The sequence below is a fragment of the Bos taurus genome, chromosome 20 (genome assembly GCF_002263795.3).
Source record: "Bos taurus isolate L1 Dominette 01449 registration number 42190680 breed Hereford chromosome 20, ARS-UCD2.0, whole genome shotgun sequence".
NCBI lineage: Eukaryota > Metazoa > Chordata > Mammalia > Artiodactyla > Bovidae > Bos > Bos taurus.
The window spans coordinates 71,016,171-71,041,325 of record NC_037347.1 but is presented as its reverse complement, the minus strand read 5'-3'; the positions used below and the strand labels follow the sequence as shown (position 1 = coordinate 71,041,325).

General features: G+C 58.2%; 1 protein-coding gene and 1 long non-coding RNA gene across 4 annotated transcripts in view; one reads left to right on the top strand and one right to left on the bottom strand.

The window, feature by feature from the left end:
- The window catches only part of LPCAT1 (lysophosphatidylcholine acyltransferase 1), a 42,084-nt gene that overhangs the window by 6,741 nt on the left and 10,188 nt on the right, over positions 1-25,155 (bottom strand). Inside the window, exons 1-13 of one of the 3 annotated variants that reach the window (XM_024981413.2) lie at positions 19,403-21,399; positions 19,176-19,306; positions 15,873-16,015; positions 12,057-12,271; positions 9,603-9,715; positions 8,045-8,105; positions 7,717-7,775; positions 7,049-7,083; positions 6,202-6,256; positions 4,380-4,462; positions 1,358-1,483; positions 659-815; positions 280-378 (exon numbers count right to left, since the gene is read on the bottom strand). In XM_024981413.2, the coding sequence (XP_024837181.1) occupies positions 280-378; positions 659-815; positions 1,358-1,483; positions 4,380-4,462; positions 6,202-6,256; positions 7,049-7,083; positions 7,717-7,775; positions 8,045-8,105; positions 9,603-9,715; positions 12,057-12,271; positions 15,873-16,006 (1,137 nt within the window). In that variant the 5' untranslated portion in view covers positions 16,007-16,015; positions 19,176-19,306; positions 19,403-21,399. 3 annotated transcript variants of the gene reach the window in all.
- LOC132343261 (uncharacterized) lies at positions 17,524-21,131 on the top strand. Its single transcript, XR_009492021.1, has 2 exons — positions 17,524-18,331; positions 18,671-21,131. It is a non-coding gene; the product is annotated as an uncharacterized lncRNA (long non-coding RNA).

Sequence of the window (25,155 nt, the reverse complement as noted above, 5' to 3'; positions counted from 1 at the left end):
AGCAGCCAACGGGGAGGCCATGTGGGGAGAGACAGCCCAGCGGCCCTGCTCGGCACCAGCAGGACTCAGGAAGGGGAGCGGGGACTCTCATCTAGGAGGAGCCGGGCAGAGGCACTTCTGGGCCTTTCTGCAAGCAATGGCTGGTACAAGCTCGTGTGAAAGGAGCTGCCGCACGACTGAGTTCCCCAGCATCCTAAGGGACTATTAAGTGTATCAAGGTCAGACGAGCCTGTGTCTCCCCGACCCCACATGTTAAAGTCGCAGAAGCACCGCACTTGCCTTGAACGCCAGCTGGATGGTGTCCAGGGTCCGGGCCGGCCGGCAGACGACAGACAGGGCGACCACGTATTCGCGCAGGTCCACCTCCCCGCCGCCGCCCTGGGGAGAGACGCCTTCAGCGAGGGCCCCGCCGCCTCCGAGGGCACAGGTGGCATCAGGGGTCTTCGAGCGACCAGCTTCAGTTCCCCAACTACAGGCGTGCTGGTCGGCAAACACTGACTTAAAAGCCAGATTTCTATTTGCGTTTGAGAAGCTCAGGAGAAGACACGCCAAAAGACAGGTGGCTAGGGAGACGGGCAGCAAAGGCTGGTCTCTCCTTTGCTTCCAAAATCGCCCCCAGGGAAAAACAGCTGTCCCTACCCCACCCCACCCCACCCGCTACCTCATCAAACAGGGAGAACAGGTCCTCCAGCGACTCAGACTCGGGGACCCCCAGCTGCGCCGCGAACTCGGGGAGCGTCACCCTCCTGCCCTGCGTCATTCTGGCGCTTTCTGCGTGCCTGTCCAGATCCTGTTCAAGTTTTTCTGGTTTTAGTCTAAAGAAAAAATATGAGGGGAAGATTGTTTTCAATAAAGTCACGGAATGCTGAAAATGGAAGCTTCACTGTTACGTCTTAAGACCCCGCAAACCATGAAGGTGATTCCGAGATGGAGCATCAGTCAGTCCTCGGGAAGAGGGGCTCTTTTGGAAGCCCGAGGGCCGACTGTGCCCTCCGCAAGTGCTGGGACCCCGTGGCATGCGGGCCCACCCGGGGACAGGCCCTCCCAGGATGCGGGGCGGGGCTGGGGGGCGGAGAGGCCGTCCATAAGGAGACAGTCAGGCCAGCCATTCAGGGTTTAAGACACTTGTGCGTGGAATGACGCTGGCGTTTGAAAAAGAAAAAACCCCGAAACCTCAGAAGGAGCACCGTTAATTGTCTCAGCTGTCCTCCGCCTGCAACCTCCGGGCTGTCATCAGTGCCCAGGCGGGGCCCACACGAAACCTGTGCCCGCTGAAAGGTCTCACTCCTTTGCCCCAAGTGCCCATGAGACGGCCGTCCCGACTCAGTACCCACGAGCAAAGGGCCAGGGGACTCACCCCAGGCCCCGGAGAAGCCTGGCAAACTCCAGAAGACAGGTGTCAGCGGGGAGACGGAGCTGGCCTTCCGCCAGGGCCAGCTGGCAGTCCTCGAACGTGTAGTCCGTCACAGCGACGCCCAGGGCCCTGCGGGAGAGGACGGGCCGGGTCAGCCGCCCCCAGGGCAGCAGGGTGACTGTCCCAGGAATGCAGCGGCCAGACAGCGGCGTCACACGCGAAGGCCCCGAGTCCTGGCCCTTCTCGCTCCAGGCTCAGCTCTGACGGCAGAGAGCCATGCGACAGTGACGCCTGCCGAGTCACACGCCCTACTTCCTGCTCCGGGACCTGTGGGTGCAGCGCCCTGAAGCGGTCTGTCCCCCGAACGTGTGCGTTTTTAATAAGGGACTGCCCTCCGCACGACCCAAGCTGTCTGCCCTGTAAGTGGTGCTTCTGCTTAGGTTTCCATGTTCTGCAGCCTCAGTGAAGCTTAGTTACACATTAAAAGTAGAAGTTGATAAGGATACAGGTGGCGTTCAGGGTGGAGAGGAGTCATGGAGAGAACCAGCTCCCCAAGAACAGGAGCGACCCCCTGGGTGAGACACGGGGCACGGGGTGCTGGAGAAACAGGCGGCTTCACCGGCAGAGCCCCGGGCACGTCCGCGTGGCTCGGGGTCTCCTGCTGGCTTCACCGGCAGAGCCCCGGGCACGTCCGCGCGGCTCGGGGTCTCCTGCTGGCACGCAGCCTCGGGGAAGGACTCGGGGGGCAAAGCCCCGCAGCGTCAGAGGGTGTGGAAGCCGGACGAGAGTCTGCACACGCATGAGGGGACCAGCTGCTCTGGGGGGGCCCCCCGCCCCCGGCCTAGGAGGCAGGACAGGCAGCGCCCTGTGAGTCCTCCCACCCAACGGAGAGGGGCAGGCTCGGCTTCCCTGGGCCGTTCCCACCTGCACGTGATGGGGGGAGAAGCCGCAGGCCTGCCCCCGGCCCTGCTGGACTGAGGCCCCTCCTGTCAGTTCCCCCCAGAAGCCACGTCTGGGGGGCCCTGAGCAGGGTCTGGAGGGAGGAGGGAGCCCCTGACCTCCCCCTGGGCTCCCCCAAGCCTGCAGGATGGGATGAGGGTGCCCGTGGAGCCCACAAACACCCACCACCTCCACGTAGGAGCCTTTAACAGGAGCAGCTGGGCGCTGAGTGCTCTGGATGCCGAGGCATGTAAACCGCTGATGTTTAAAGAGCATATTTCAGGGAGCTCCCAGGTAGCCTAGAGGTTAGGACTTGGCGCTTTCACTGTGGCGGCCTGGGGTCGATTGTTAGTCAGGGAACCAGCCTGTGTGCCAAGCAGTGCAGCCAAAATACAAAATAATGGCAATGATAGTAAGTACCACGCTCGGCACTAAACACAGAGGCTGAACAGCTGACCGCAGACTTCAGTGACTGGGGGCCTGGGGCTGCCCAGCTGCGGGCCAGCCTGGTACCTCTGCAGTTCTGCCCATGAGGGATGGAGCCCGCATCAGCCGCCTTCAGGGACAGGAGGCCGCCCTCAAGGTGCAGGGCACCCTGCTCTCCAGGCTGGCACTGCCCTGAGGTCAGAGGGAGGCAAAACCGATCATCCCACAGGCTGTCTCAGATTTCACGGAAAACACCCTTCTCCTGACGTTTATGGAAAGTGCATTCATGGTAGGAAATTTACCAGGTATCGAAAACGACCCTGCCAACCCTGTCTCCATAACCGAGTGGGCTTTCACTCGTCTCGGCGGGACAGTCGGCCCTCCGGATCCAAGGCTCCATACCCGAGGACACGGAGGGCAGCGCACAAGACCACCACACATGAGGCGCTCCAGCCTCCTGGGCTTTGGTCTCTGAGGGCCCTGGACCTAGTCCCTGGCAGGTAGGAGGGCACAGCTGTGGTTCCTGGTCGCCGTGGCGATGACCCTGAAGGCTCTGTTCCGCGGCTGCTCAATTCCCCTTAAGAGCATGCAGTCTGGCCACGTGGGGACGGGAGCCAGAGCCGCAGCAGGAGGTCCAGAGTGTCCCCGGGCCGCCTGCAAGGCCTGTGGGACCCTGGGTGGGACCCTCATGGTTCTGGAATCCTCCTGCACCCGTGAGGCAAGAGGAGACCTCATGGGTATCTGTCCTTTCCCACTGGGCCGATACAAACTGTGTGACAGCATAAGTTTCCTTAGGGCACATATTCAAGATTTTTAATAGTTAATTTACTTGAATATAAACTAAACAACAACAAAAAAATCACATGCAAACTGTCAGGCCTTTGACTCTGTGGACAGTGCATCTGTCCAGCAGTTGGTCAGGGTCCCTCACCGCCCTGACTACCCAAAAGGTGAGAGTCGAGTGCCTCCTGCTGCCCGGCGGCTCTGTCCCAGAGTCAGTGTTGGGGTGGGGTGGGGCGTGTCCTCCCCAGACTCTGCTCCCAGCACCAAGGCTCTGAGGCACGTGGGCAGACCGAACACCTGGGGTCTGGGATGAGGCTGCCGGGGCCTGAAACCAGCCAGGAGCCACAGGGAAACTGAGGGGGGATGCTCCTGGCTGCAGGCACGCCATCACATAAGCAACACAGGATTAAGTGCACAAAACCCACGCTCAGCAGAGGAAGAACCTCAGTAACGCTCTCGGGGAGGGCAGCCAGGACGTGCCGGCCCAGGCCCTCCAGCGCGCTCTTGCTCACGGTCCCGCTGCCTGTCTCCACAGGGCACGCACGGACACAGCCCCGCAGGCACTGCTGGCTCACAGGCAAGGCTGCAATGCAGAGAATTCGGGGGCAGCGACCCGTCCTCCGAAGGCTGAACAAGCAGAGGCGTCCTCCAGCGGGACCAGGAGACAAAGTGCGCGGCCAAGCACAGTCTGGCTGACGCTCGGCCAGGCTGGTTCAAACCCAGCTCCCCCCGCTGCCGGCTGGTCTACAGCGAGGCCAGGACACCGGCGGACAAGGACACCGAGTAATGAGTGCCTGGCGAGGCCAAGGGCACTGGGGCGTCCAGGGAACCCCCACCCGGCTGAGCTGGGGGTGGGGCGGGCGCGGGGCTCACTCACTCTGCCATCACACGGCGCACGTTGCTGGCGTACAGGGCGGGGTCCCTCTTCTCCTCCTCCGAGGGCGTGTACACGGGGAGGAACTGCGGACACAGAGAAGCCGGTCACCTGCAGGAGCGGACTCCCCCCGCCCCGCCGCCATCACCACAGCGCGACCTCCACCCTGGCAGATCAAGGGCGGTCAGGGCACCTTCCACAGGAACTGTCTTTGGGGCTGTCACTCCTGCTCAAGCAGGGGCACACGTGTGCACACACAGATGCACACACCCACACGTGTGTACACTCCCAAACCCCCTTGCCTCACCAGGAGCACCACTCCCTCGACGCCGGAGCCAGGGCATGGAGCGATAACTTCACCCAGGGGCTCAGTCTTTAGATGCAGAAGAATCAAACGTGTGCTCCCGTTTCTCACGGTCTCAGTTCTGTGTTTCCCGTGAGAGGCTCTCAGCAGCTTTTGGACAGCTACTGTATTTGGAGGGCAGGGTAAATCGCCCCAGGAACTCGGGTGTCTGTGTGACTGAAGCTCACACAGTGCTTTATGCACGTAAGGCCCACACCTCGGGCCAGGCTCCATTGCAGAAAAGGGAAAAAACATCACTGCACCCTTTTAACACGGATACTCAAGAATACAGGAATGCCCGCCACCCTATCCACTCTCATCAGGTAAGTCTGGTCTCTCACTCACTGCTACCTTTCTAAAAACTCTGCAAGAGCAACAGCTCCTCCTCAGCACTGGCGCCTTGTAGGGGTGACACAGGAAGGAGTTCAGAGCGACGTCACAAAGCCACACAGTTTCAACTCTTAATTAGGAGCCAGTGTAAAACAGGGCATCCTCCCCGGAGTCTCGCCCCGCTGCTGCCTCCTGCCACCAGCAGATGAGCCACAGCAGACGTGCTGGGCTGTGGGCCGGCCGCCCCTGGACTCGGGCCACGGCCCTTTCAGCTCAGTCCTTTACTCAGTGGCTTATTTCTAGTGAAAAGCCTGGCTGAAGGCCGGGACCACGCGTAAATCCAGCCTTACTCTGCAGCGTTTACTGGAAGGTCTCTGGGGTCGCACAGAGTCGGACACAACTGAAGCGACTGAGCAGCAGCAGCAGCAGCAGCAAATGAAAAGCTTTACGTTGCGTAAGACCAGCCTTTCATTTATCAGATGTAGGAGTAGCAAGTGAATTCCACTTTTAAGAAAACAGACTATTCCTCATCTACTCGATTAAATTTACAGGCTGCATGAACGTGGCATGTTTGAGCAGAGAGGACGGGTACTGGGACTTTGGAGATGGGCTGGAGACTGGCCGGCAGTCCGCCTGTCTGAGCGGGTATTCAGCAGAGGACAAGAGTGTGGTAAGTTTGGTAGTACGATGCCAGCTGTGTTAGCATCAGGTGAAAATACAAGCCAAGAGAATCATTAATTGCTTGTGTGCGAACTTTATATGCTCTTAAGCTAAACTAACCATAATAAGGGAACAATGGGCTTAGCTTCCTGTTGAGATTTAAAATTCCATCTGAACGGATAAAAGGTCATACAAGAGACACAAAGTGACGGAACCACTGGGAAGCCCTCTAAGAAGCCATGAGAAACGGAGCGTTCAAAGCAAGACAGATAACCTGTAACCTTGTAGAGATACCAGCAGGATGTTGTGTAACATCACGTCCACAGAGATCTGATATAACACTGCATCTGTGTAGACGTCAACCTGGTAACACGCTGCCCATGGAGGCCCTAACGGGGCATAGGTAGCATTCATCGACACACACGGCCCGACACCGTGAAACATCGCGCCAGTAGAGACCCCGCAAGACGCGCACGCCGCATCTAGACAAACCTCAATTTCCACTTGACTGTGAAACTGGCACAGGGTGAGCCACAGGATTTTCAACCTTAAACATGAGCAGATTTACAGCATGGTTAAGTCTCAATTCGCTGCAGCTCTGAAGCCGAGTCTCCACGCCCCGCTCCCCTGCAGAGGGCACCCCTGAGCAGGCCGGTCTCCGGGAGGCGCTGAGCCTTCCTGGACCCAGCCCTGAGGACTAGGCCGAGCTCATCAGAGACGCCCATGCCTGCCTGCTGTGGCCCAAGGCCGCAGCCCTGCTTGCCCTCCAGCTCAGGACGGCTCGTCTCCGCAGCATCAGGGCCCTCCAGGCCCCCCAGGCCTGAGGTCATGGCACCCCTCCCAACAGCCACCTCTTCATGGCCCGCTCTAAGCCTAGCTGGCCAGGACCCTGAAGGACCCCTTTCCCAGACCCTCTCCCAGCTTCCCCCTGGCTCCTCACCTCCCACTCCAGCCTTGGTGATGCCACCCCTGCCACTCGGGCATGCCAGGGGCCCTGGGAGGACCACCCCGCCCCCAAACACCAGCACACACGCCGGCACCTGGGCCCCCGTGTGCCCCTGCAGCTGCAGGGGTGGGGGCCCCATGCGCCCCCTTCCTTTCCAGGGTCAAGCTGTGCACTTGATCGCTGAGTGGACAAGACACAGGCGAGAAGAGGAATTCGTTCCCCTCCGGCTGAGGGAGGACCATCAACTTCAGTCCCGGGATCCTGGGTGCAGGGAAGGCTGCCTCATGCAGCTGGACTCCTTGGACTGAACTGAACTGCTGGCTGGCGTGGCGACCCCTAAAGTAAGCAGCTCGGGGGCCCCTGGAGGGGAGGACAGGGCGGGCTCTGACTTACGCTCCCGGGCCTTGCCACGTCCACGTGATGGTGTCCTGGGGGCAGGAGAGCAGCCGTGAGTCCCCACAGAGCCCCTCGTCCCCACAATCCCCCTCCTCCCAGGGCCGCCCAGTGCCCTGCTTCAAACGAGCTGACAGAACAAACTGAAGAGGGAGAAATCTAGAGCTCTACAGGCTGGTGACGGATCCTCATTCTCAGAAACCGGCCAAGGAGCGCACCTCTTCAGAGCCGTAAGGACGGCTGCACCAGCCCACGTGGCTGCCGGCTCTACAGGCGTTCAGGCCCCGGGTCTATCCACACCGGCAGGCACAGGCTCAGCATACAGACCTGGGGCCCATGGACCCGGCTCGGAAGCAGGGGCGCCGAAAGCCTCTGGGGCCCACAGACGTCAGAGGGATCCCAGCGTGTCTGTGCCAGCCCCCGCCCCCGCCATGCCCCATCATGCCGAGGCTCCCGAGGAAGCTTGGTGTGGCTTAGTCTCGGTTTTAAAAGGTCCCGAGTGTGAGCGGGCGGCAGAGAGGCTGAGGAGACGGGGGTCTCACACCAGTGGGCCTGGCTCAAGGACGGGCCAGGACTCTGTGACCCACGAGAGCAGGGCTTCAGGAGCGAGTACGGGGGGACACTCTGGAACACTCGCTGGACCTGCGTGCCCGGGAGAACTCACTCACCAGTTTGTTCGGGTACCGCAAAACCACAGGCTGGACGGGAACCCCCGGGATGAAGGCACCTGTGGAGGGAGGAGGGACACCTCTCGTTTCCGCAGTGGCACGACCCCGCCCGCACGGCCCGGCTGGGTCTCGGAACAGAGTGGGCTTCCCGGTCAGAGGCCATTGGGCGCCGGCCGTGGACACCCCGTGCCGGCCACGGACACTCAGACCAAACCCCAGGGTCGCAGGAGACAGACAGGAGAACACTCCGGGCCAAGGCACTCTGCCGGGGGTGAGGGGCTCCTCCACCTTCTTGCAGAGAAAGAGAGATAACTAAGACACTACCTACCAGGCTTGAAGGTGATTAAGCAGGTCCTATTGGTACACGTGCCTTCTGGAAAAATCATTATCTTGAAATGAGAGGAAAAAAAAAAAAATCAGCATCAAAGTGCAGGTTCAGGGGCCAACTTCCCAACCTGCTAATTCTGGGCCCGATGTGGTTCAGGCACTTCAAACACATTCAGTGGAGAAAGGTGAGAGGCAGACAGAAGCGTCATGAACCCCCTCTAACTGCTGGTTTTACTAAACTCTGGAAATGACAGAAATACAAACAGCAGGCACCTTCTGATAACGGGACACGCGGTGCCCACTGGAGCCGCCGCGTGGGCCAGACATGGGCCAGCCCACGGGCACAGGCAGGACAGGGGCGCGCGGGCGGGGAGCGTGAGGCTGAGGACGGGGCCTCGTGGGCCGGGGCCAGGCCCACAACGCAGACACCCTCGGAACCAGCAGCGGAGTGAACACCCTGTCACCGGGATCTCCCGTCTCTCGGACTCGTACCGACTTCGGGCAGGGGGTGGAAGCTAACGTCCCCCCTGTGCTGGAAAATATTAACACCCTGTCACCGGGATCTCCTGTCTCTCGGACTCGTACCGACTTCGGGCAGGGGGTGGAAGCTAACTCCCCCCCGTGCTGGAAAATATTAACACCCTGTCACCGGGATCTCCCGTCTCTCGGACTCGTACCGACTTCGGGCAGGGGGTGGAAGCTAACGTCCCCCCCGTGCTGGAAAATATTAACACCCTGTCACCGGGATCTCCCGTCTCTCGGACTCGTACCGACTTCGGGCAGGGGGTGGAAGCTAACTCCCCCCCGTGCTGGAAAATCCCGCCCATAGGCTGCTTTCAACCCCGGGCCCTGGAGGAAAGACCAGCTCCAGGGGGCTGGGTCCAACCCTGGGTCGGGCAGGTGAGCGGAATGGAGGAGGGGGGTCATGCCATTCTTGTGGGGGTGGCAGCCGGGACCCTGGAAGCACAGCCCCCCAGGGGCTGCCCATCCATGGGCAGGGGGCCCACCAGCAAGGCCATCACTGTTTTCTGAGCAGCCAGAACCCAGAGAGTCCTGTGGGCTCCAGCTTCTCAAGGCGGCTCAACAGAAAAGAAAAACTAGGTATGTAAAAAGCAGGGGTCACACCACACCCACGCTACCGCTGGGTGAGACTCTGCCCCACAGCCCAGGCCAGCCTTCCCGGGGCCCCAAGGGAACCGAAGCGTGCCAGGCAGGCTCGAGCTTTGAGAAGCAAGGGGATGCAGCCCTGTGCAGCATTCGGACACCGCTGACCCCGGAGCCAGGCCAGCCCGCTAGTTCTGACGCAGAACTTAAAAGATTACTTGGGAACTTCAGATGCATGTGAAAATTATTTTCCCCCATTTCTTATTTTAAAATGCCAGAACCAAAAATACCTGATATATAAGCACATTTTTGGATTTGCATTTATCAAAAATAATATGAAACACAGTGTCTCCAGGGAAGCCAAGTTCTGGCCCTCAGGGCTCTATTTCCCCTCTGACCCCTACGTTCATGCCTTTCAGAATAAATCCGCACAGGACAGAAGCAAGGCCGCCCACCTGTGGCCACTTCCCTCCAGACTGTGCCCGCCTCTTGATTTCCTCCACTGTCTTCCTGCGGGAGTCCTGGTCTGTCCGGGACACGAACACCGGCCGGATGTACTTTATCAGAGCTGAAAGAGAGGGCGGGGTGCTTGTGGGGGGTGGGGCCGATGGGCACTGCCCGTGGTGCGGTGAGCCCCCCACAGGTTCCCCGTGGGTGCCGACCACAAGGGATAAGGGACAGCACTGAAGTCTTAGAGGACGGCTGGGAGCCCCCCACCTGCGGGACCACCCATGACAAGTCAGGAGAGAGAGACAGGGCTGACCCGCCGGTCACCTGTGTCACTGGGGGAAGAGCCAGAGAGCCCAGGGTGCCTGGCTGACCTCCCCAGGCCCGCAGGTGACCTCCCCGGGCCCGCGGCTGACCTCCCTGGGCCCGCGGGTGACCTCCCCGGAAACGCAGGTGACCTCCCCGGGCCTGCGGCTGACCTCCCTGCGTCTGTGGGTGACCTCCCCGGGCCCGCGGCTGACCTCCCAGGGCCTGTGGGTGACCTCCCTGGGAAACAGGACTTCTGCAGATATGGCCAAGTCAAGATGAGGTCACGCTGCACGGGGTGGGCCCTGTTCAGGGACTGGTGTCCTCTTAAGGAGGACTGATGGCCAGGTGACGATAGAGACAGGGACGCGGGGACACGGCCACGGCCGGGGGGGGCCCAGGAGGGCAGGAACACTGGATGCCGGAGGGGCGCCTGCGACGGGTTCTCCTTCAAGACCAACCTGCTGACACCTGGGCCTTTCACTCTGGCCCCCAGAACAGTGAGAGGATATGCATTTCGGTTGTTTTAAACCCCAGGCTGTGCGATGCTTGGTCACCACTCAGGACACAGACACCCCCTTCTTAGGAATTCCCTGGGGTCCAGTGGTGAGGATTCTGTGCTTTCACTGCTGAGGGCATGGGCTCAACGCCTGGTCAGGGAACTACAGCCCTGCAAGCTGCGTGGTTAAAAACAAAAGAAACAGAGACTCCGTTCTTAGCCCCCAGCAAGTGTGTGTGTGTGTGTGTGTGTGAGGCGGGGGACGCTCAGGACTCCCACGACCACAGCTGACGGCCACAACCAACACGCTGGTCCTTGAATAAGCATTTAAAGGTGGGAAGATACTTCTTAGGAGAGAAAACTCTGACCTGATGGCACGCGGAGGCCGTGGCACTCGGTTACCCTCCGGGCTGGTGAGGCCACAGTAGTGGGTGTCCACCTGCTCTGCCCCAGGCCCAGTCCTCACTGGGCCCAAGATGGGCTGTGAGCTGCTTTTCTGAGCATTTTGCGACTTGTAAACAATAAAATTTCATGACCTTTATTTCCTGGAGGTCTTACAAAAGCGAAAAGAGAACGTTTTTAAGAATACAATTCTCCCAGCTGGATCCACGGCGCTCAGAAAATCGAAGCGGCTCTCAGTGACACTGTGTCCTGTCTGCTTTTTCATGCAATTGAAACGATTTCCTCCTTCCTCACGGATTATTCCTGACGCTACTAAAAAGGACCACGAGGAGATAGGGACGTTTGGTGGAACCACCCGGAAGATTGAGGCAGGGGAGCCCACCAACCAGTAGAGCCCAGCAACTACCCTCCGGGACAGATACTGAGCCAGCCCCAGCTTCCAGCGCTTCTGTGAGCTAAGGGAGCGCTGTGACACCTCACAGTTGAGGGTACTTGTAATATCAGAAGAAATCATAACACAGAGGTCAAGGTCCAGGGCCTAGTTCGCGCGGGTGGGACCTGTGATGTGTCTACCGTCATGTGACCTGGACCAGCCAGCAAGGCGGGTGTGAGTGCCCCCAGGATGGGGGGCAGCTCAGTACTCCCACCACGATGGGGGGCAGTCTCCCAGCAGGATTGAGGGGGTGGGGCTCACTGACTCCCTGCAGGAATTGGGGGGCTGATCACTGTGACAGGGATGAGGGGACTGGGGGGGGGGTCACTCCCCCAGCAGGATGGGGGTCACTCTCTCCAGCGGGATGGGGGTCACTCCCCCAGCAGGATGGGGGTCACTCTCCTAGCAGGCTGGGGCCCACTCCCCCAGCAGGATGGAGGGTCACTCTCTCCAGCAGGATGGGGGTCACTCTCCCAGCAGGATGGAAGGGGTGGGGCTCACTGACTCCCTGCAGGATGGGGGGTGCTGATCACTGCCACAAGGATGAGGGGATTGGGGGGGGTCACTTCCCCAGCAGGATGGGGGTCACTCCCCCAGCGGGATGGGGGTCACTCTCCCAGCGGGATGGAGGGTCACTCTCCAGCAGGATGGGAGTCGCTCTCCCAGCGGGATGGAGCGTCACTCTCCAGCAGGATGGCGGTCACTCTCCCAGAGGGATGGGGGTCACTCCCCCATCAGGATGGGGCCCACTCCCCCAGCAGGACGGGGCCCACTCCCCTAGAAGGATTGGGGGTCACTCCAGCAGGATGGGGGGTCACTCACTTCCCCATATAGGGATGTCTCTGCTCTCTGCCTTCATCACGACGGAGGACATCGTCATGGTGACGGGGATGGCGTCGAAGTAGGAGGAGTGTGGAGCCAGGGTGAGGATGGCAGCCTCGGTGGGCGGTGCCCGCCGCCCCTTCACGGCCACGTGGTGGAAGCCGCCGGCGAGCCACATGGTGCGCATGATGGCCCTGAGCAGCACGTCCACGACCCTGCAACAGACACGCGGCCGTCGGGACAGCGCCTTGCGGCCCACGCCCGTCGGGGCGACACCGACCCCAGATGGTGCCAGCACCCCTGTTCACGGGCAAGGGCACCCGTGACACTGGAGACGCAGAGCTTTTCCAGGGAGCGGGGCTGGCAGACAGATCTACAAGGGCAGGGGCCCGCCCTCCCCCCACCGTCCTCCCTTCGTCACACTGTAGACACCTTAGACTCAGGCGTGTGGGCAGAGGAGGAAGGTCCGAGACCCCAGGGCAGGCATCAGAAGAGACGTGGAAGAACCCACCCACGTCAGTACATTACGGAGCCAGGTGCTCTGAGATCGTCCAGAGAACAAGAAAAAGAAAGCATGTGTGAAAATCAATTGTCTCCTGCAGAAATGCCAGCGCCCCAGAAAGGCTGGAAAATGGAGAGGGAATCGCCCAGAACATGCCGGAAAAAGCCCGGACGGAACCATGAGACACGAAGAAAACAGCTTCTCAGACTGAAGGAAGGCACAGGTCCCGGCACCATGTCAAGGCACTGACCACAATGTATTTTGTTAAGAAAAAAAAAAATACTCATGCAATCTCCTTTCAAAAGTTTTCAAATTTCCAACAACAAAGACTTCAAAACTTTCCAGAGAGGAACAAGTGGGCTTCTAGCATCTAGCTGCAGGTAGTCAGCGGTGCGTCACGAAAGCGCTGAGTCAATTCTGCACCTAACCCAACTACCCACCAATGCACAGAGCAGAATAAAGACACTTCCAGACACGAAAGGGGAGTGAGTTCCTTCCGCATATCTTCTTTCTGAGATGAGAATCCGACATTCCAGAAAATCTTGGATGAAAAACAAAAGGAAAAAGCAAACAGGAAGTGCAGACCACGCCTGAGACAGCAGCAGAGGAGGGATGCACCCCGGGTGGGATCAGGGCCCCAGGTCCTGGGGACAGCGACCCCCAGGCCGCGGCGTGGGACCTCAGGGACAAAGAATTTTGAGGCTATGCTCAGGGCTCATCATTCTATTCATAAAAGGCAACATAAAATTGGAAATTCCATAAAACGGAAAAAGACAATACAGGAAGTAAAGGTCGGACTTCACACAGCAGGCGGACCTGCAGGTGACTTCAAGAAGCCACGTGTGAGGGAAGCCCATGGTGACCCTGACTGCCAGCATCGCCCAGCCGGGGCCCCAGACCCGCCGGCCACCCGGCGCCCCTCAGGGTTGGGTTCTGACCCCGACAGGCCGACTCCTTCCCTGGGTGATGGAAGCCATGGCAGAGCCACACAAGGTGGGTGTGTGTGCCGCTGGGGTACACGCCAGTACACAAACGCGTGCATGCACACGCACACACACTCTCATCTGTACACACTCGTGTACACTCGTGTACATGCACGCATACACTCAAAACGACACTCATTCTCTGTGGACACGAACGCCCAGACCTCCCGTGAAACTACCCCATGTCTCTGCAGGTGGGACACGTCGTGTGCCTGTCTCTCCCTCTCTCTCTCACTCACTCACACACACACACACCACACGCGATGCTTCTGTGAAGTGGGCCACTGGAACTAGACTTTGCTGTGGTCCACTTATCACCCGATGAGATCAAGTGCATCACTGCAGACAAGAAAAGCCACAGGAGTCAGAACAGGGAAATCCAAGGAGCCCCAGGTCACCTGTGTGAAAAGACAGACTCGGAGGCCGTGCGAGCTTTCCTCCTTCACGGGTGAGAACAGGAAGGAAAGGAGCCCAGCCCGAGCAGAGGGCGGGAACAGGGAATAAAGACACTTTTATCAAATCACTCCTCCTGGGTAAAAACTACAAAATCTCTGCTTTCTGTGGATTCTTAATCTAGAGAAACTGAAATTCTGATTCCTTTTTGGCCTGGATTTATTTTCCTTCATTATATATTTGGTACCAAATTCACCTGGGTTCCATCCCTGGGTTGAGAAGATCCCTTGGAGAAGGGAGAGGCTACCCACTCCAGTATCCTGGCCTGGAGAGTTTCATGGACTGCATACTCCATGGGGTTGCAAAGAGCTGGACACAACTGAGCGACTTTCACTCCCTACTCCCTCATATTTTAGTTAAAAAAATCTTTCGAGGTAAAGTACGATTTCCAAAGAGAGTAGAAAGCCCAGCTCCCTCGACCATCTGGTTCGCTCTTGTCCCCTCTCGCTCACTCACTCACGGACCCGCTCATTCATTCTGGACAGACTCCGTGACACCAGGCAGGCTCCGTGACCCAGCTGTGCTGGGACACATCCGTGGAGCCGGCCACACCTGCCCCAGTTCTGAGGGAGGAACAATGACCATGGTTCACTAGAGACTGGGGACGGTCTGAGGATGAGAAACACCGTGAGGGGGTGAGGGGCCCCCGGGCGCAGTGCTCACCCACGGCTAAGGAAACCCTGGCCTAGTAGCCGGCTCTCTCTGCCTGCATGTGGTAACTGCCACTCTGACCATGGCACGCGGGCAGCAGAGAACCACGGGCCAGGAGGGACGCTAGTTTTGCAGCCTCTGAGGGCGCCATCGGACAGCAGGAGAGAGGGGGCACCTTGAGCTGGTCTGTAGACCTTGGAGGCGGGGCGGCAGGCAGCTGAGGCCATGTGGGCCCTTGGCCTCGGCCACAGGAACCCTCAATGCCCAGCAGCGGCCCAGGCTGGTGCACGAATCAATGGGCAGCACTGCATCCCAATAAAACCTCCTTCACAGAACAGGTGGCAGCATGTTTGGGCTGTGGGCTCATCTAAACTAGTAACATTTTTATTATTAGTTAATGATAAAACTGAACTAAACTAATAACATTTCTATTTTGAATAAACCATCCCAGGGTCCTCAGGATGGATAAGAGATGTAGACAAAGCAGATTATGAGTGCCCTGGTTTTAGGACAGGAACAGTGTCTTTTAAGACACTGAAAATGCCCAGGAAAGTCCTTCCACTGGCTCAACACTTCCCTTCACTAACAGCAAAGAATTAAAGAATAGCTTTTGCATGTGTGCACTCAGGCTGACTCTTTGTGACCCCGTGGACTGTAGCCCGCCAGGCTCCTCTGTCCATGGGATTCTCCAGGCAAGAATACTGGAGTGGGTTGCCATTTCCTCCTCCAGGGGATCTTCCCGACCCAGGTATCAAACCTGTGGCTTGGGCACTGCAGGCGGGGAACCACCAGGGAAGCTCAGCAAAGAGAGTTAAGGAACAGCATTAGGTACTTAACACAAGAAAAGGCTGTGACTTCATCTGGTTTTGCCGGATCCCTCTGGGAGCTTTAGTTAAGCTGCATTTACACATCCATCTATGCGAAGCCATGGTTTATCACTGTCCATGGTGTAAAAGCAGAGAGCAGACCCGGGGCAGCAGGCCGACACACGGCTTCGAGGGCTGGGGGCAGGGAAACACTCGGGAGCCTGTGCTCAGGACCCAGCACAGCAGTCAAGTGGCTCGCGGAGCCCTGGAAGGAGCCTCCGAGTAGGACAGCAGCAGGGGCGGCAGGGGTGCAGAGGGGGAAGGTGGCTTGTGCCTGGGACAGGGAAGAGAACTGAGCCACGGAGAAACGGCCCTGGGACACGCCCCCACTACCCCGGAGCCTCCGCAGACACAGACTCACCTCCGCCACAAAGCTGGCGGCTGCTCCGGTTCCCGCCCGGCGGGTCCCAGCGAAGACACGAGCGCCAGGGGCCAGGCGAGCAGCATCATGAGGACGACGACCAGTAGTCGGACAGGGAAGAGCGTCAGCGTCATGACGGCCACCTGCGGACAGGGCACAGTCACTCGGGGGGCTGTCCCCCAGGCTCCTCACGCCAGGCCCACCCTTCCCCAGCTGCCCGACCCCTTCCTGGTGCCTCCTGCAGCCGCCGAGGGAACGACCTGGAGATGGGGGCTCTCTCCTGGTGGACGGCGCCCTGCCCAGTCCCAGCACCCTAGTAGGCAGCCTGCCCACTCCCAGCACACAGCCCCGCCCACCCCAGCAGACAGCCCGCCCACTCCCAGCAGACGGCCCCGCCCACTCCCAGCACACAGCCCCGCCCACCCCAGCACACAGCCCCGCCCACTCCCAGCACACAGCCCCGCCCACTCCCAGCACACAGCCCACCGGAGCCCCCTGCTCCCAGCGCCCCCACATGGGCACACTTTTCCTGCCACGGGAGGCACAGAGCCGCCAGGACTGGGCTTGGACCGCAAGGAGAGGGGGACCCGAGGACTTCCCAGCCCCAGAAAGTCAGGGATGGGGTGTCCAAAGCCACAGGTCTGGTCCAGAGAACACAGGGTGCCGGGGACCAGCCCCGGCTGATCCAGGGTATTCGAAGGGGAGACGGCGACGGCGACCTATTCAAATGGTAATTAGAGATATAAAGAGTAATAGAATGAGGATAGCTCAGTAGGAAAATTCAGTGGAGAAAAGAGGCTGAGTAGCTTGGTTTACGCGGAAAATCAATATAACCCGTGACACCAGGTTAGCTCTGACCACGGAGGCCGCAGGCGCCCTCTCGAATAGCGGAAGGTGCCCCACCTTAGACACCTTCTCGAGTGGGTCTTAGAAGCCCAGGCAAATAAGTGGTCGCAGAGGATATCCACGCTCCAGATGGAGACTTCAGCCGGAAGTTAAAGGAAAGAATGACATGGGGAGACCAAGCATTGGTGAGCAAGGCCCATAGCTTTATTTTTAACAGGGGCTTTTATACCCTAAGTCACACATAGAGGATAATAGGGGATGCAAAGTCAGCAGTCTTTGATTCTTATCAAAAACCAGGGTTTCTTTCCTGCAAATTTATCGTATACAAATGGTTTAGGTGATTTACATCATCTTCTGGCCAGAAGGCCTATTAACATTTTATGACTCTTGACAAGGACTTAGTAACAAAGACTTATTTTCTCTAAGAGTAATTATTTTAAGGTTTGGCGCCATCTTCCGAAGATAAAATTGCATTCCTATAGGGCGGATGTGTAATGAGTTTACAACAAAGAAAAGAATTTATTACCTTAAGGGTCTAAAGTTACTAACACCAAGGCCACTACTTATTTTTTCTACATACCAACTATTAATTAATACATATTCAAGGATACAATTCAGGGGATGTGAAAACTTGGCAACAAGCATTGGCTCATCAATGAAATCCTTTACTAGTTTATTCTGACAGTTTCTAACTCTCTGCGAGGCTCTAAGCTATTTGAATATCTTAAGCTTCCCGTGCCTCTTGAGGCTGGGAGACTGTAAACAATCGTATGCACAGCTGTAGGAGTCCGGGTAAACTTGTTAGGTGAGTTAGAGAGCCATCTGAGGGGTTTGGATTTAAACACTCCTAATTGCCCAGGAACTTTATTAATTGGAGCTGTAAGTTAACTCTGACAGAGAGAGCAAGATGGTGGTAGGGGACAGCCCCCAGTAAAGTCAGAGGTGAGAGCACAAAGCAATAAAGTAGGCAGACTCTGGTTTTTTGGGGGGGAAATGCTCGAGAATATCCGGGCGGACTCCTGAGGCTCGATCCCGCCTTTGCGTATGCCGAGCCTCCTTCCTCATGACCTTTGTCACGAGCGGAATGCCTCACCGGCTCCCGGCAACAGGGAAGGCTGGCTCGGGCTTGTGGGGAGAGGAGGCCCTGCAGGAGAGGGGGACAGCCACAAGTCTGTGGGGGCTGGTGAGGGTGGACCCACGGGGTCAGCGGAGGCCGAGTGGATGGGCAGCTGTGCGGGAGGTCCAGTACAAAAGACGCTCTGGTTCCACGTGGTGGGGGGAGGGGGATGCTCAGGACCAGTGAGTTTTGTGATGAACTTGAAATTCTGATTAGAAAATGGGGAGGGGGCGGAGTGATGAAAAGACTCAAGACTCACAGAGCCTCATGACCAATAGGTGCAGTTTTTGATGATTTTCAAGAATACACACATGAGATACATAGGTTTGGTGCACAGGAGACAGAAGAGACAGGAAGAGAGCCAGGTCTGAGCAGCTCACTGCTGGCCCCCACCCCCGCCCCCGCTGGTCTCTGCCACTTGCAGAGCCGCAGCCTGACAGATCCCTGATCCCTGAGGTCTCCATCAAGGCCAGCAGAGGAATACAACGCGAGCCAAGTGAGTCATTTTACATTTTCTTGCAGCCACATTTAAAAACACAAAGGTGATGAAACCAATTCAGCAAGCAGTTAATTTAAGCCAACACCCCTGAAATTCCATCATCTGAGCGCTCAGGACAAAGTGCATGAGCCGCTTTACTCTCTCCCCCGTCATGTCCAGGGATCCAGACACAGCGCATCTCAATCACACACGCCATGCAGCCACAGTGGCCTATGCTGCCCGCGGCCAGTGTGGGCCGTCTCCACACACTGCTGTTTTGGGAGCCAATCCTGACTCCTCGTTGGAATTGTTTTATTACTTTAACCTTTGCTTCCTGTTGCTTTTGTTCACTAAAAGGATTCTGTCCATATATAAGGGCCTGACTCACAGAACCCTGCCCACCTGTGGAAGGTTACAGGAAAGAAGGAATTAACATGGCCCTCCCCAAGGCTGGCCCTGCCAGGAGATGTCTGCAAGATTACTGGCCTTTTCACTTTACCTCCTTACCTCCCCGCTGTTTCATAACAACAGAAGCAGGCATGGTAACTTGCACTCGGTAACCACACAACTTTGAACTGTCTCTCCTCCCCTGCCCTCAGGGGCCAGGGTCCCCAGGACGACCCTCCAGTTTTAGCGCAGGGTGGGACAGGGGCGGCGACTCCGGCTCCGTCGTGACGCGCTTCCTGTGAAGCGGGGGTGTGTGTCCCACTCCAGGACCATGCTGGTGGGAAGGCGCCCCCCATCCCGGATTTCTAAGGGTCCTGTTCTGGGGTCAACATGAAGGGGTCACGTTGCCACACCTCATCCCTGTGTCCTGCGGGGAGAGGATGTGCTCGTCTGTCACCCAGTCCTCATGACTCACGCTTTTCTATCACAGCCTCGGCTCCAGCAGTGGGAAGCACCTCTCTGAAGGCCTCGCTGAGTCTGTCTGTAGACACGCCTCTGGAAGGCCAGCCTGGCCACCGCCTCCACCTTGCCGTCCTCAGGGGAGTCCTGCAGCGAGGACACCACACCAGAAACCAGCTCACCTTGTTGGGGGACTCCTGCGGCGCTTTCTGATGGCTGTTCCCATGCTTTCGGATTGTTTACCTGGGTTTCCCCCCTTCTGGAGCCATGCCTCGTTTTCGCCTGGGAGGAAGTTTCTGGGGGTCCTTGGTCGGTGCTCTTCCCGTTGGGCTTCCTGTCATTCACCTTCAGGGTCATCGCGTGAAGCCGCTGGCCTGGAGTTACACGAACCCTGCCCTGACGCCCGGGCTGCGGTTCGCGTGATTTGTGTTTCTCACATGTTTCAGGCTGAGAGGACACACGGGCCCCTCCTCTACCAACCTGCTCACAGAGCCACCCGTGCAGTTTGTCGCTCGTCCCTGCTGGGACCGTTCAGCCGCACGAACTCTGGATCTCACAGGCGCCTCTCTCTTCCACTCGCGTTTACTCTGCTGTTCTAACTTCTTGAGGGAAGAGCCTGGAGCGTTATTTTCAGAAGTACCTTATCTCCCCCAATTCACACGGAGAACGGCGCTTTCTGTAAGTACTTAAATTCGACTCCACTAGTTCTGGGGCCGGGGGAGCCTGGTGGGCTGCCGTCTATGGGGTCGCACAGAGTTGGACACAACTAAAGCGACTTAGCAGCAGCAACAGCAGCAGTTTAAAACATAGCCTTTCCTTCCTGTTAAAATTTAGGTTAAATGGTATATCTTTTTGAACTCTTACTATTATCTTGTAACTTTGTTGCAAAGAAATAGAGGGCAGACACCCCGCCTCCTCGGCGGCTGACCCCACCTCTCAGGCTGCCTGTCTAGAAGACCGTCCAGGGCCCACCAGGGACCGTGCTTCAAGCCTGCTCCGCCTACGGCCTGTGGCTGCCAGCCCCTCCAGGGAGAGTCCCCTGTGTGTCCCTACAAATGGACCCTCAAGGCGTGAGGAGCTCCGCCTGTGGCAAAGGTCATGAGGAAGGAGGCTCGACATACGCAAAGGCGGGATCGAGCCTCAGGAGTCCCCCTGGAAATTCTCGAGCATCTACCCCCATAACCAGAGCTTGCCTACTTTACTACTTTGTGCTCTCACCTACACCTCTGACTTTACCGGGGGCTGTCCCCCACCACCTCTTTCAAAGAAGCAGTTAACTTAGAGCTCCAGTTAATAATAATTCCTGGGTGTGATAGGAGTGTTTCAACCTACAAACTCCTCTGAAGGTTCTCTAGCCTGCCTGACAGGCTTGTCTGGCCACATGTGATTGCTCACATCCTCCCAACTGTGAGAGGCACGAGATGCTTTAAACCTTCTAAAAACAGGTTCTTTAGAGAAGTTAGAAAACTATTAGTATAGTATAGTAGGCTGATTAGAAATTGTATTGGTGAAGGGTTTTTCATTTGTTGAGCCAATGTTTACATCTCCATATCCCTTGCCCCTTATACACATTAATGAATATAACTAACATATAAGAGACATAAGTATTAACCCTTGATATTAATCACATTAGACCTTAGGCTAAGCAAATTCTTTCCTTAATTAAAACCCACTACACCCTCACCCTATAAGAATGTAACTTTATCTGGTACCTTCGGAAGGTGGCGTCTGTTTTAAGAACAAAACAGAGAAATAAGTGTTGACTGACCACTGTCACAAGGAGAGGCTCATAAATTGTCAGCAGGCCCCCTGGCCAGAAGATGATGTAACACCCCTAAGACCTCTGTATACATCTGTATGGAGCACCTGATTTTAATAAAGTCAGGACTGCTGACCCCACGTGACTTTTGTATAACATCTCAGTATAAAAACAGACCCTGGAAAATAAAGACTTGGCATCAGTTCCTCGAAAGACTGGTCTCCCCATGTCGTTTTTCTCTCACCTTCTGGCTGAATTCCCATCTGGAGCATGGAGGCTCGTCAAGCCTACTGATTTTGCCTGGGCTTCTAAGATCTGACCGGGGAGGCCTTAGTGTCTCCTCTCCTTCGGGAGAACGGGAGGACGCCTGCGGCTAGGTGACGTAAATTCCTTATTTTGGAATTTTATTAGCTTTCCACATAAACCAAGTTATTCAGCCTCTTTTCTCCACTGAATTTTCCTACTGAACTATCCTTATTCTATTACTCTTTATATCTCTAATTAATATTTAATTAAAGCTATCGTATCCTGATCGCCAAAGCCGTCTCCCCTTCGAATTTCCCTGGATCCACTGGGGCTGGACCCCGGCACTCAAGCTGCTGCCTGTGTCAGAGCACAAGCACACAGCGGGGTGGACAGGAGCTGTGGGGGCCGCCACGCTCAGAGCGCTCACGGGTGCACAGTGACACGCCCCGGGCGGCTGCTCCTCCAGGTGACAGAGAGGAACGACGCAGCTCAGGAAGAACAGCAGTGGCCAGCGCCCCGCCCCAGGCCTCGGAGGACTGAGGCTGAAGGGGCTCGGAGGCAGCACCTCAGTCCATCTGCGCCAACAGGGAGTGGTGAGCAGGCCCGGAGGGGGAGCCCCAAAGCTGGGACAAGCACCACCGCTGAAGCTGCAGGTTAACGAGCGGACAGCATCCTGAACACAACAGGGCTCACCGGTCACTCCCATGGACGTGACACGTGACCGTGTCTGCCCCCCGGGGAACGCACCCTGTGCCCACTCTGTGTGCCCCGGAGACACGGGCCTGGTGTCTGAGCTCTGCAGCCAGCAGGGGGAGGACACGTGTGAGTGATCACGCAGCCCTGACCCACAGACAAGGACAGGCAGGTGCAGAGAGAACGAGGCCTGAGCTGTAGACCTGCCCGGGGTCCGCAGAGGGTCGGGCAGGCAGGAAGCACGCTGGGCTGTGAAGGCTGCCCGGAGGAGGCGGGCACCTCTGGAGCTCACGGGGTGCAGAAGGGCCTGGCTTCCTGAGAAGCTGGGACCCGCCTCCCTCCTGAGACACAGCCCACAGTCTCGCCCCCGCCGCCATCATCAGGAGCCCACTATCCTCAAAAGTGCCAGGTTGACTGTGTGGTCACCCTTCTCGGAGGCCACGTGAGGGCGACACTCAGGGTTCTGGGCTGAGCTACTCAGTGCAACTATCAGAGGTCGCTCACGAGAAACCATCCAAATGTCACGTACACACTGCTGTATTTAAAACGGATAACCAACAGAGACCTCCTGTACAGCACATGGAACTCTGCTCAGTGTTATGTACCAGCTTGGATGGGAGCGGGGTTTGGGGGAGAATGGATACATGCACACGGATGGCTGAGTCCATTCACTGTTCACCCGAGCAACACTTAAGCGGCTACACCCTGATACAAAATGGTTTTGGTGTAAACAGAACAAAATGGGCTCAACAAGAACAGACTTGGGCGTGTGTGTTCCCAGCACGTCCATTTTGTCAGTCAGTCGTTTAACCCAGAGTGGTAGGCGCGCCACCCGCTCTCAGCCAGCACACTTCACCACGAGTCCCCGGCACAGCGGGTTCCAGTAGTGATCTGTCCAAGCCCGGTGCCCCGCTTCCCACCGAAAGGACCCAGGGCTCCACGCAGATGGAGCCACAGGAACAGTCCACGTGTTGGGGGAAGCACACAGGCACACGCCCACGCCCACACACAGGCACCCCAGCCTCACCAACTGCCTCTGGACGACTCTAGAAGACTCATTTCTGATTGTGGCACCAGCCAAGGGGCGTGTCTGCAGACGTGCCCGAGAGGGGCTGGCATGGGCGTCCAGAGCCCTCCCTCCAGACCAGCCCATAGCCTGACAGAAACGGAAGCCCTCCAGTTCTAGGTCAGGCCACCAGCTTCCAGAAGACACAGAAGACAGGACACACCAGCAAACACAGACACCCCAAACTCAGTGCGAGATAAAAATCAAACCCTCTGGTCAGAGTGTGCGTGCAGGTGGAGGCGGGTGCAGACGCAGCCAAGACCCAGAACCGGGCACCTGATGGCTGAGCCCAGCGCCCGCCCCCAGTGCCAAGGAGCAGACTGTGCCTTCAAGGGCAACACAGCCCGCATGGTGACCGCTAGATATTCTTGTCCTTGAGATGCAGATACACATGGGATCTTTATGGGCTCAGTGATGACATCTGGGCACTGCTTCCGGATCACTGCTGGAAGGGGACATGGGGGCGGGGTCAGTGGGTCCAGAAAGGCCATCGGGGGGGCTGTGGAGGTGGGGGGTGTTAGGGGCTGAGCTGTGACCCCCAGCACCTTACAATGTGACAGTCTTTGGAGCTCGGTCTTTAAAGAAGAGATTAAGGCAAACAAGGTCACGGGGCCAGCCCTAATCTCATGTGACTGGCAAGCAGGTGCGCACGGAGGGGACGCGGATGGAGGGGGCGCGCACGGAGGGGGCGTGCACGGAGGGGCAGCCGCATGAGCACCCGGGAAGACAGCTGAGCGCTGCGCCCAGGCGACAGGCCGGGAGGAGCCAAGCCTGCAACACTGGCTCTCCGCTTCAGCCTCGAGAGTACGGAGGGATGAACTCCTGCTGTTGAAGCCACCCCCCTGCGGCACTTCGATCCGGTAGCCCAAGCAAAAACACTGGCTGTGTTTAAAACATCTCGTGGTAAGAACCATGAAAATGGCAACGCTGGTTCTGGACGGAAAACGCTCTCCAGCTCACAGCGAGCGTGTGGAGCCCACGGGTCTGGAGCGCTCCACGTGCAGCACCCGCGGTCCGATGCCAGGCTCAGACCTGCCCGGCAAGCACTCCCCGCCCCATCCAGGCCACCGGGGTCACTGGCATCACCCAGGTGCAACCGGCCCAAGTGCCTTGTGTTTCACAACCAGCATGGAGGCACCCGCGTGCTACTGAAGAGCCAAGACCTCTGCAGAGGCCCACGCCCTGTCCTGGGGGAGGACGGGCCCCAGGGCGCCCTGCGGCCTGTGTCCTCCAGCGCCTGCCCCCCACCCTGGGGACCCCAGTCAGCCGCGCAGGACCCTGACAGGACATGCGTGGGCCGGACGCACGGGGGGGGGGCTGGCGCCGCCCCAGACGGTGGTCAGCGTGCTGACCGTGGGCACAGCAGACTCTCCCGAAGGCCTCTTCCCACCCAGCACCATGGCCGCGCAGGGAAATCCCGCCATCCCAAGGGAAACGCACCTCCAAGAGGCTGGAGGGAAATGCACTCACTCCTCCCACGATGAGAGGAAAACATCAGCGAGACCACACGCGGGCCCGATGGCCGCGGACACTGGTACTCGGCTCACGTCCCCGGTCCTCCGCACTCAGCGGTTCTGAGCGGCATGTGACAGAAACAGGAGCAGACGTGCCGGGCACTCGACCTGCCCATGGTCACCACAAACCATCCTCGGGCGGTGGGTCAGGTCCGCGAGCCAACAGGCGGGTGTGGACCACAGACATGCCGGCCCTGGACTCACGCGGCCTCGCTGTGGACGCCGAGCGCTGAGGCGGGGCCACAGCCGCCGCCAGGTCCACGTGTTCCTGGGGCTCCAGGAGCAGCAGCTCAGGGCCGGCCCCGGGCTCGAGGACCCTGGGGCCTTTGTGCAGCGGGTGAGATCTCGGGATGGGCACCTGGCCAGGTGCACCGCACGTCACCCGCATGATGGATGCCAGGGACCAGCCTGGGGAGGAGCCACCAGATACATGGGCCTCAGAGGACACCCCCTGATGTGACACTTGGGGGAACGGGAAAGAGACAAACAGGACCGACCTCTGCAAGCCAGCTGGATGGCTTCACAGCCTGGACTGGTGTTCACAAGGACAGCAGACCTCAGTGGACAAGCAGAGAGGGCACCAACCTCTCCTGGCTGGGGGGCCCTGGGTGGGCAGGTGGAGCCTGGATGAATGGGGGTGGCCGGGCGGGCCCTGGGCGGGCAAGTGGAGGTGGATGAATGGGGGTGGCCGGGGGGCCCTGGGCGGGCAGGTGGATGA